The sequence below is a fragment of the Podarcis cretensis genome (assembly GCF_951804945.1).
Source record: "Podarcis cretensis genome assembly, chromosome: 7".
In the NCBI taxonomy this organism is placed as follows: Eukaryota; Metazoa; Chordata; class Lepidosauria; order Squamata; family Lacertidae; genus Podarcis; species Podarcis cretensis.
In genome coordinates, this window is record NC_137176.1 from 50,825,376 (window position 1) to 50,837,431 (window position 12,056).

The 12,056-nt window shown below is 39.1% G+C and overlaps 1 protein-coding gene across 10 annotated transcripts in view; it reads right to left on the minus strand.

Moving 5' to 3' along the window:
• Positions 1 to 566: 566 nt before the first annotated feature.
• The window catches only part of TRAPPC8 (trafficking protein particle complex subunit 8), a gene marked incomplete at its 3' end in the record, with an annotated part of 59,168 nt that continues 47,678 nt past the window's right edge, over positions 567 to 12,056 (minus strand). For 5 of the 10 annotated variants that reach the window (XM_079984857.1, XM_079984854.1, XM_079984862.1 and 2 more), the window contains 10 exons: positions 11,624 to 11,771; positions 9,971 to 10,067; positions 9,431 to 9,502; positions 9,298 to 9,338; positions 8,470 to 8,655; positions 7,888 to 7,989; positions 7,229 to 7,276; positions 5,090 to 5,235; positions 3,785 to 3,874; positions 567 to 1,678 (listed from right to left, as the gene is read on the minus strand). In XM_079984857.1, coding sequence (XP_079840983.1) covers positions 1,444 to 1,678; positions 3,785 to 3,874; positions 5,090 to 5,235; positions 7,229 to 7,276; positions 7,888 to 7,989; positions 8,470 to 8,655; positions 9,298 to 9,338; positions 9,431 to 9,502; positions 9,971 to 10,067; positions 11,624 to 11,771 — 1,165 coding nt within the window. The remainder of the gene's footprint in view (positions 1,679 to 3,784; positions 3,875 to 5,089; positions 5,236 to 7,228; positions 7,277 to 7,887; positions 7,990 to 8,469; positions 8,656 to 9,297; positions 9,339 to 9,430; positions 9,503 to 9,970; positions 10,068 to 11,623; positions 11,772 to 12,056) is intronic. The other 5 variants (XM_079984858.1, XM_079984856.1, XM_079984861.1 and 2 more) reach the window with 2 other exon arrangements.

Sequence of the window (12,056 nt, forward strand, 5' to 3'; positions counted from 1 at the left end):
CCAGAAACTTGCAGTCAGTGCAGTTGGACTAGAATCAGTGTTATATGCTTAAACCGTCTTGTCCTGGTGAACAACCTGGCTGCCAAATTCTGCACCAGTTGAGGCTGCCAAACATTTTTCAGAGGCAGCCCCACATATTATGTGAAGCAGTAATGTAACCTAGAGGTTACCAGAACAAAGAATATAGAAGTTAGGCTATTTGTGTCCAGATCCTGGTGCAGCTGGGCCACCAGACAAAGCTGATGGAAGGCACTCCGCACCACCGAGGCCACCTGCACCTCAAGCAACAGCAGTGGATCCAGAAGGACCCCCAAACTACATACCCATTCCTCCAGAGGGAGTGTTACCCCATCAAGAGCAAGCCACCTCCCATCCATCTGGTCTAAGGTACCGCCTACTAACAGTGTCTTGTGTCTCAATCTTGATCTGGACTGAGCTTCAATTTCTTGGCTCTCATCTGCTTCATTACTGAGGCAAGACAACGGTCCAGAACAAACCATTAACAGGAATCTACTTAATTTCTGTCATCATTTCAGAAACATTATGAAATAAATCAATACAGTGAATATGGTGCACATTTTATTCTATTTACAGCACATTTGTTATAAATATAATACATTTCTCGAAAAGCTTAATTAACTGGTAATTTAAACAGATCATCTGAATTGTTATAGTTACATAATAAAGTGGATGTGTTTACATGACAAACTTTAATGGTTGTGAAATAGTGCATTTTGTACTGAGATGAATGAGAACATATCTAAACTGGGATTTTCTGCTTTTAAAGGATATTAAGTGGAGTTATATGCAGTTTGCAAAGAGGACTGGCTATCAGAATATGAAAGAAATCCCAATTTCACTTTTTTTAAAAGTGGAAAATGAAAAACTGGGTAGGATTTATTTTTGTATCTTACTGAACTTCACAGAAATGTTATGAAAAGATGGTTCATGAACAAACAAACAAACAAATAAAAATGCCAGCAGGGGTCTGTGCCCTAAATTGCTTCCTAATGCAGCCACAAATATTAACACAGGTTTTAACAGCAGTATGGCTGCAATTGACAGGGTCTAAGGTATATAGGAGTTTCCAATTCTGTTACGAGGAGGATGATATCCAATTAAGTTACATGGAGTAGACTCACAGAAATTAAGTCAATTGATTTCATTGGGTTTGTTCTGAGCATGACTAACATTGGATATCACCAGTAATATTGTGTATTTCCACTTAATTAATGGAATACTTTTTAAAAAATAAATGTTCTGTCAAGTCTAATGTACCAGGCATTATGAAACAGAAGGAGACAAGTACTTGTAATAGTTTGGAATTTTATCTACACTATTTTAACAGTTCATATGCCAAGGTTGCAGGTTAAAAGTAATGAAGTAAGTAACAGTACTCAAAACACTTCTTTTCTTTTTGGTTTTAAATAAACCTGCAGCAAGTCAAACATTGCCAATGATGATCAGTGCTGGCATCGAGTTCTGCTGACTTGTTTCAAACAAAGTAACCTGGTCCGAAAGCTTGGCAAAAACTCGTGGGGTTCCAAGATTATAAACTCCTGTGTGGACGAAACAGGCCTTTAACTGCAGGCTGGATACTTCCTGGCTTTTCAGTTGAAGCTTGTATTGTGTTTGCCCAAGCCAAGTAAATGAACCATGGATTTCAAGTGTTTCTGGACTGGAAAAGAGAAAACATGTCATATTCTTCGGTTCATGCCCCAAAGTGTTAGTATTAACCTATGAGTAACTTAGCCAAAGTGACAGTGATTCAATAATTTAATCAAAGCATGCTGGGATATAATAAAACCAGTTATATTTATACTAGCTTTTTGCTTATTTATCCACACCACAAGGAATTTCAGTTTAATGCATTCCAAAGTTTGCAGCCTATTACTACTATTTCAATTCTTACCCACCTTTCACCACAAGGTTCCAGGGCAGGTTACAGAAGTTTAAAAAGCAACATTGAAATTTCCGAGTAGTTTTCAAGAGTAGTCCCACATAGAGCGAATGGCAATAATCTAGTCTGGAAGTTACCAGAGCGTGGAGTAGCACGGCCAAGTCATTTCTGTCCAAAAGGTGTTGTATTTCATGAACTCGCTGGAGATGGAAATAGACATTCCTAGCTACCTAAGTTTCCAGTGATGACGCTGGATACCCCCACCCTACAAACCTGCTATTTCAAGGGAAATACAGCCCCATCTAGTTCCACCTCCTAAACGTGAGAACTTGAACACATCAGTAATTTTCATTTGTTGGCCAACATCCAGCCCATCACAGCACCAGTCTTGGACTTCAGCCCCCTCTCCCAATTCAGTTGGAACAGAACTATAGAGTTGGGTATCATCTGCATACTGGTGACACTTCACTTCATATCTCCTTATGACAGCCCCCAGTGGCTACAGAGAGTTGTGAAATATCATGGGGGACAAGGGTGAACCCTGCAGGACACCACAGGGAAACTCCAATGGTGTTGAGCCATGCCCCCCACTCCAACTACTTTCTGGAAATGGCCTGGGAGGTAGGAGAAGAAGTACACTGCCCCAAATCCCACCTTCCCAAGCCTTCCCAAAAGGATACTGTGGTCAATGGTATCTAAGACCACCAAGAACTCAAGGAGAACATGTATTTCCTTACTCAATTCAAGGAGCATTACAGTCAACAACCATTTAATAGGGGGGTTCCGTTCCTGGGCCCTGCGTGCACCAGCAGAGCACATATAAGTGTGCCCTGCCCCCCTTTTCTGTGACGTTTTCTGCCACTTTCAGGTTCAGTGCTGTGCACACATGCACAATCGCATAATTGGTTGTCATCTATACTACAAACAACGCACAAGGTTTTTTCTTTTATGTTATGAATTTGGTAAGGGGAAAAAAGTAGGGAGGGAAGTTTAGGTGCATGAAATAATATTTATGCCCAACATGTTTCAGAACAAATTCTTACTCAGAGACATGTTTTAGCAGCAATTCTTAAATGCAAGAGACCCTCCAAGCAAAGATTTAGTCCAGTATATGTGTTGGGCTTGGAATAAATCTCATTTTAAGCACTTGGGAGTTCCCTCCTCCCCTTTTCCTGCCAGTGTTGCTTTCCCAGTTTTGTGGTTGAATTTTGCAACAGTACACATTTATAATTGCTAAGTCCTGAAACATCAACAGTGTCCAATATGTGGAAACACATTCTGGAACTGTACTGATGTCACTGTGTGTGTGCATGTGTGTGCGCATGTTAGAGAACCAAAGGAAATAATATGAGGAGTAAAACCAGACACATCTCCCTCAACAGATTATGAATGTCAGAGTCAACAAACTGGATTGACTTTCCTCACAATAATATTTCAGAGTAGGATCTAACAAGGAATCCTCTGAATCACTCCTACATAACACAAAATAATAAATTGGAAAAACATGTGAAGTACTTAGTTACTTACTAATTTATTACACTGTTATCCCCCCCCCTCCAAGGTCTGGGCTGCAAACATGATTCCCAACTCTTTTTATCGTAAGTTTGTGATGAGAGATACTGGCTGAAAGATACTGCTTGCAACAATATCACCCAGGAAGCTTTGCAAGTGAGTAGAGATTTGAAACTGTTGAGCTGAAATTTTAGATAACATTTCTCCTTCATCATTTGTAACTTTTCCACTGCCTTCAATAAACCTTTAGATTGAAGTAAGTGGTTCATACACAGAGAGGAGGTTTCCCTTTTAATTAAGATATGTTGTCTAGAGGTGAATATCTAAATTTGATTTGCTTCATTAACATCAAATTTAGCTTTAGAATATTACCTTGTTGTTTTATGTCGCAAGTCAATGATCACATCAACATCGGCCTGAGAGCAATTTGAAAGTAGAAGAGTGACTGGTACTATACAAAGGCTACAAAAGAAAAGTCTCATTAGAAGCTTTGTCCTGATACTTCTGACTTTGGAAAACACAACTACACAACACAATATGCACCTTTATTAACAAGAATGAAAAAGACTTCTGTTCACTTAAAATCAGCCAGAGGCCAAACCCTTCAGTTATAATTCCAAAATAAATCACCAAAATAAATCTTAGCTATGTTACCTGTGTTTGTTCACAAACATCTTTCAATTTCAAGGTCTCTGGAGCAGGGATTGTCCACTGATGGCAGAATTATCTATAGCACATTATGCTCTTGTGCCAAAATGCTCAGGCAACCTATCAACATGTGAGGCTACTTTTGACTTATCCACAATTCTTAATAAAGAAAGGAATCATTATTCTTCAGCTAGATGGGAAATTATAATGAAGCTGCTCTGCAACAGCCTCCATTCTCCTTTCTGGGTTCAAATGCAAAGTGACAACATGAGGCTAGAAACAAGTGTTTAACCAAAGAGAATGCAGCACTCTGAAGCAGAGGCTGCTGTACCCTTCTTTGCTGAACTAGACACATGACCATATCTCCACCCCCACCTTACATGGGGTGTTAAAACACAATAAGAGAAGGCAACATTTTGAATGAGGTTGTTCTTAGTTTATGTTGGCTGAAGTTTTGATTTACAAAATGATCTTTAGCATGAGAAACTCCCATGGTTCTTTCAGCTCTTGAATTTATTCAAAATTTGAGAATGCAAAGGAGGGAAGCCTAACCCCAGATCTAATTCAATGAGTTAGTTAGGATGTGGTGGATCTTCAGCTTAGCCAGAAGGACCAACAGAATTTACACCAGTCTAAGTCCCGAAAATGGGCATCCTGGGGGAGCGGTGGGGGCAGGACCAGGCAGGGCCGACTTATTGTGGATCCTTACACCATTCAGCTTGATCATGTGACCTAGCAACCCAGCAGAATTTATGTCAGCAAAAAAGAATTACACCAGCTTCCCATACTCAAGATCCCTCCCAAATACTCCGCTTCTAAAGAGGCCTTTGTGATATTATTTAACAGTGATGGAAAATAGCCTTTAAATTTTAAATAACTATTAAAATTAAAGGCTAACTATTACAATGGTCATTTCTTTTCGTTCTTTGTAGTTCAGTGTTGCACTGCATAGTTCTTCCACTGAAGACTACTTGCATCACATTCAACAATATCTAAATTCCTTAAATTAGAACAAAGAAGCATCCAAACCTTTTTTGATGAAATGGGTGGTTATAGGTTTCTGGATAATGAAGACTAGTTTTAATAAGGCTGGAAAACTGATCCAGAGATGGCCTAGCAGGTACCGGTGTGTTTTCTGGCCGAAAAAAATTGAAGAGCCCTATCTCTGATGACTCCTGGAATACAAGTGTTAAATAAGCAAAGTCGTATAAAATCAAGAAGAACTCAATCCCGCATGTGAGAAATACATAAAGAGATTTTATTCAAATCATGTAAGAGGAAAAAAACTGTTCATTGATTCTTTCTTTAAAACAAATGCAGAAGAAATGTCCAATACGATCAAACTTCTGCAGGAGATGAAACAACCAAGAGGGCCCCCTCTGCTGATCTTAACACCCAAGAGGAACCATAGGGAAGGAGGCAATCTTTCAGTTATTTGGAGCCTAAGTCAATTAGGGCTTTAAACACTAGCAAGAGCAACTTGAATTGGACCCAGAAACAAAGTGGCAATGTGTATTCTTAAGAAAAGTGGTTAGACAACAACAACAACAACAACAATAATAATAATAATAATAATAATAATTTATTTATACCCCGCCCACCTGGCTGAGTTTCCCCAGCCACTCTGGGCAGCTCCCAATCGAGTGTTAAAAACAATACAGCATTAAATATTAAAAACTTCCCTAAACATGGCTGCCTTCAGATGTCTTTTAAAGATAGGATAGCTGCTTATTTCCTTCACATCTGAAGGGAGGGTGTTCCACAGGGTGGGCGCCACTACCGAGAAGGCCCTCTGTCTGGTTCCCTGTAACCTCACTTCTCGCAATGAGGGAACTGCCAGAAGGCCCTCGGCACTGGATCTCAGTGTCCAGGCTGAACGATGAAGGTGGAGATGCTCCTTCAGGTATACTGGGCCAAGGCTGTTTAGAGCTTTAAAGGTCAGCACCAACACTTTGAATTGTACTCGGAAATGTACTGGGAGCCAATGCAGATCTCTCAGGACCAGTGTTATGTGGTACCGGCGGCCACTCCCAGTCACTCGTCTAGCTGCCGCATTCTGGATTAATTGCCGTTTCCGGGTCACCTTCAAAGGTAGCCCCACATAGAGTGCATTGCAGTAGTCCAAGATGAGTTCTAAAGGCAACCCTACCCACTGCATTTTGGACCCGTTGAAGTTTCCAAGTTATCTACAAGCACTTCCCTGCATAGGATACATTGCAATAATCATCCAATCTGGAAGTTACCAGAGCATAGAGTACCATGGCCAAACTATCTCTGTCCAAAATGAGCCACAGCAGGCAAAACAGGCAGGGCTGGAAATGGGCACCCCTCACCACTGAGACCACCTGGGCCTCAAGTGACGGCACTGGATCCAGGACTACCCCACAAGCTCCAAACTTGTTCCTTCCAGAGGACTGCAACCGTGTCCATTATGGGCTCTCTTCATACTTCCTGGACTCAAAACACCTAATAACTTTGTCTTTTCAGTGTCACCTTGTGAATGAAGGCCCAGGTGGTTTCAGTGGCTACAAGTGCTTTTTACCAGCTTGGGATGGTAAGACATCTATGACCCATTTTTGGACTGGGACAGCTTGACTACTGTTGTTCATGTGCTAGTAACCTCCAGAGAAAATTACTGATAGGCACTTTATGTGCCTTTGAGGTTAACCTGGAAGTTGCAGATAGCGGAGAATATGGCACCTCTACTGTTCACTGGGACAGATTATCGCCTGTGTTACACTGCCTCTTAAAGAATTGCACAGGCTACCGATAGTTAAGCTTTGTGGGGGGAAATGACACTATAGTTAAGCAAAAGAACAACCTAACCCCAAATACTTTTACTCATGAAAGAACTCAATTCTTATTGAGAATCTGGTGTAGGGTCATTCTCTATATCACTTTATGCACAAATTGGGGAAGGGATGGGAAAAGAGCATATATAAATTTCCTACATGGAGAATAGAATTTTAAAAGCAGTGTGAGTGTCAAGCCTCCCAAGAATTTATTCAAAGGCAAGGAAGTCAAAAGCAGAGATCAAGCTATTTGTGGTGACACAAAGCTTGTTTGGTGAGGAGGGAGGATGAGGTAACAGCAGGTTATTAAAACAGATAACAGAAATGGTGACCATACAGCACTATAGAAATGTATCTTTCCCCTGGATTCCCATACCTGTTCCAAGTCTTCCCAGTCAGAATTCCCGAGTATTTTTTTAAAACCCTAAAAAAACAAAGGTATAAGAGCAAGATAATATATTCCACCATGCACAAATATGCTAATTAAAGTTAGTTAAAGATATTTTGCTAAGGGAAATCCTGGCTGGCCTTAATCGTGATTAATATGTGCACCAGGGAGGAAACATTTTCTGAGGTTGAGTCATGATCTATAGGTGGAAGGAAGTCATCATTATGTTTGCACTTGACTCAAAATAACTTTTATTTAGACATGCTTCAAGAAAACAGGTTGATACAATAGCCCTTCTTCACATCCCCCCCATGCAGTACTCTAGTCCAACCTTCATTCCAAGTGTTTGGCAGTATCTCAGTACTCCTACATTCATTGTGTTCTTAATAATGGAACTTCTAATATATACTATGTTATAGAATTCTGCCTGAGATCCATCTGGTCAAGGAGATTTCCTCCTCCCAAATATTTCTCAAAGTTCATCTATTAAAATGCTAGCAAGGCCGATTTTACACCTTAATAACTGCTGATATATACTATTGTTGTACTGTGTATTTTGGGGTCTATGGACTGCAATAAAGCTTTTATGTAAAAAAACAAACCCTTGCTTTTCTTAAAAACAAAAAAAAGTAATTCTTCCATGATACCTGCTTTTGAGGGAAAGAAAATGCCTCCTTCCCTACTGTATGAAGCACAACATGATGCTGTCCTTCCAAAATGAGTTGCTTGTTATCCTCCACCACATATGCCTGTTTGAGGAAAAGGTTGAAAAAGATCACAACATAAATGAAATTGTAAGTTGTAACAGGAATTTTCCAAATACTGACAGCTAAGAATGGACACAAATATGGTTAAAATAATAACCTGTTATAGATCTACTGTAAAATATATTGTTGAGTAGTGTTAACAGAGTATAGCCATACCAATACTTTTATTTGGTTATTAAACACATTTATAAAGAACCCTTAAAATGACATATTTTAAAACATGTAGTTAAGTGGGCGGTTACTGGAAACAGGATGTTCTCTGATGCAGTCCAATTGTGGAACTTCATCTCCAGACACATTCACCAGGGGGTGGCAATGCTATCCTTTAGGAAGTATTTTAAAATGGGCCTAGTCTCCTAGGTCTGTGTCAGTCAATAATATTAAGCAGCATCTCTACTGTTTTGTGCACTTAGGTTGTACTGTTTTGCTTATCTGTGGAAATATTTTATATTTTATACATACTTTCCAAAGTACAATGATGTTCAAATCCACCTCACTGCACTTCTGTATTAGTCTGACAGCATTGTCAGGAGATGGTTTTGCAGCTCCTTGTGATGTGTGCACACTTTGCTGTGATCGAGTTCTTTTTAAGTCAGAATATAAGCTTCGGAAAAAGAAATCTGCACATGGACTGGTTGAACTGATTATCTATGAAAAAAGGGAACAGAGGTGTTGTTCTTCAGAAATAGCCAGTAAAACATTTGTTTAAAAAACAGACTATAAACTGTAATCCAAGAGTGATGTGCATTCAGAGGTTGCCTCTCAAATTGTAATTCCACAGAATTACATCATGTTCCTCTAGTTCCAAAAGTCTGGGGATTTACTGCAAGAATTTCATTTAAAAAGGCAAATGGTACCACTGTATGCTTGTAATTGTGCACTCACACACTTCACTTTTAAAAAGCAGTTCAGTTCAGCAGAGTTGTTCTGAATAAAGAAATATTCAGACGTGCACATTGATCGTGGTCATATTCTGCTTATGTCTAAAACTGTATATACAATGTGGAAGAGAGACTGTGACTGTACTTGAGTAATTATCACAGGTTTTTAAAATGCCTTTAGGCACATTAGCGCTCCTGAGCTTTGTGAGTAACTACATAAAACATATCAATACTTTATTTTTACTTTTATTATTCAGTACATGGGTACTTGGACCATTGACTTTTCTGTGTTTTAGATTTAGCAAGGTTTATTTTTCCATCACCCAAGATCATATATTGGAATAAATGCTTTGTTCATGTGGTTATATTACACCAATATATAAATGCATTAAAAAAATGACATGTATACCTGTTCACTTCCAAAAACGATATCTGCAAATGTATAATTTTCTACAAATGAAAAGGGAGAAAAATGTTAGCCCATAAAAATGATTGAAGATTTAATTATAGAAATATTATACTCCAAAAAACTGAATACTTACCTACTGAATGCTTGCATCTTACTGCTTTCAAGCACAATTTTCCTTTCTCTCTGTTAGCCAGCTTAATATCTGCTAGAAGGAATGACCAAATATGGATTGCTTCTCATGTCATATAAGTTTACTCTTTAACATCATAACTGTTAAGCTCACATATTTTACACACAGCAGCATAATCACAAACGTGTGTGTGTGTGTTTTAGGGTAATACTATTATTATTCTTCAAGTACTTAACAAAAATTCTTCTTGTGCTTCTAAATCTTTTACTTGTGACATGTTACAATTTCTGGTCCAGAACTTTTCTAGCCCAGAACTTTCCCACCACTTCCCAGGCACAACTACTGTTTTCTCCCCCCCCCCCCACATTAAATAATGTCCTACAGACCCTCAGGAACAGTTTTTGGGGGTGCAGGGAGCTGCAGTCAAAAGGAAGCAGGAAAGTTCCATTTGATGAGCTGAACTTGCAGTTCTTAGGATCCAAGCCTAAACATTTATACAAAACAGAATTTGAACTACCATATCTACTTCTACAATTCACAAACCTTTGTCTTCAGACAGATTTATGGATTCCTGTAATTTCCAGTTCTTGCTGTTACTAGATACTTGTACTATGTGAAATTCTTTTACACCAGCTTCACTCTAATAAGCAAGCACCAAAAAGAGAGATAAGAGATGAAAATTTATTTAAGACATATATTAGAAAATTTTCAATAACTTGATATTACTCAAGATATTTAGTATTTATATTCATGCACCTTTCTGAAAAGGTTAGATCAGGACAATTCACAAAATGGTGCTTCCAGAACAGAAAAAGGACAGTGTAGGGACAAAAAAAACCTCCAGAAACATTCCATCAAATTTCGCCCACTAGTACTGGACAGCAATCTATGATTGTGGGGTGAGGAACATGTATGTACACAATCTAACATGCCAAACATGCACACAGAAAAATCAAATCTCAATGGCCTGCTTGCCATAAAAGGCCCTGTCAGGAAGCACTTTAAGCCGGTGTATACTTTAAGGATACCTAATTGTCCCTAATTCAACTCTGGCTGCATTTGCTCAATAGAATTTAATACACTGCAAGAGTTAGTAACTCAAGTAAAGTTTACATATAAAAAGAGAGAGTGTGAGTCGTGGCACCTGAAGATCTTCCAGATTTCATCATTCACATTTTCCACACCTATTTTAATCTGTCCACTGAAAAAATGAAATAAACAAAGCCCTGCTTAATCACATTATCTCCACCTGGCCAGGTTCATGCCTGGAGAGAGTCTAGAAGTGGGCCTTAAGGTTGTCAGCTTGTTCCTCTACTCCCTTCGTTGTGGATAAAAGAAAGCAACTGAATCGGAAGATCCTGCATTCATTTGAATGTGGAGATCTCTCTTAACACTACAAGTTTAAACCCTCTGCCTAGAGATTTTAATCTCAGAGGAACAAAGGCACAGAACCTCTTAAATCTGGTTATTCACTTCCCTCCATAGCAAACCAAGTGAGGTACAGATGTGGAGGCCCATTTGGCAGAAGCACACTCCAATCTCTCCCAAGCTAGACCCCTAGAGAGAAAATGACGTCTGAAGAGGTTCAGAACAGGCCAATTATTTTAATTATGCATAATGAAGCTGAATACTATAAAGTGACATTTCTAAATTCACCCTACCCTAGATACTGTTAGAAGTTAAACATCTGCATCACCAAAGGTTCAATAGAACAGGGAATGATACTAAAATTACTTTATTCTGAACCAGGCATAGGCAAACTCTGGCCCTACAGATGTTTGGGACTACAATTCCCATCATCCCTAGCTAACAGGACCAGTGGTCAGGGATGATGGGAATTGTAGTCTCAAAACATCTGGAGGGCCGAGTTTGCCTATGCCTGTTCTGAACTTTCAATCCAGTAAAATTAGTTTTTGAAAATTAGTTTTAAGAGACTATGCACATATCTATAAATATATATTAAAAAGTCAAAGTTAGAGAAGACAAAGATAAGCAATGTGCTCTGAGCAAACTGAAGCTCCAGGGGAAGGAACAACAACTTCCTTTAAAGGTTCTATGATCCTGCCTTCAAGCAGGGGTGTGTGCATTCTTTTCACACCTAAGGATATCTTACACACTCCCAACATTTTCTTTGAGGACAGCAAGCTTCAATTTAAAAATACAATCACTGTTGGACCGAGTTCTAAGCAGACTTACGGTATTGATATTTTCCACATCCACAAACACTAGCATATTGTCGCCATCACCTTTTTCATCCTCAAGAGCATTGCTTCGATATACGGTAGCTCGTACAGTCAGTGATCGACTGGTACAAATAACAGCAGTATGTCTCAATACTCTGTGACTAGAAAGAGAAAATATGTAACATTTCACCACCTTTGTATTTCCCTCACATGCACTTCAGCACCAGGAAATTGTTCACTAACAATTAATGTGGTTTGCATTAAAAATGAGGGGAAATTCGCTCTGATGCATCTACATGCCCACTGAAAGGAGCTTTGCATCAAGTTTCAATTCACTCTAAAAAGTTCCACATATCTGATGCCACCTGCCTTACTGGACTCCCTTCCTACTCATAGTAGGCAAGCAATAACCGTTTAGCTTCAGGTGCTTGCTTAATACTTTTTAA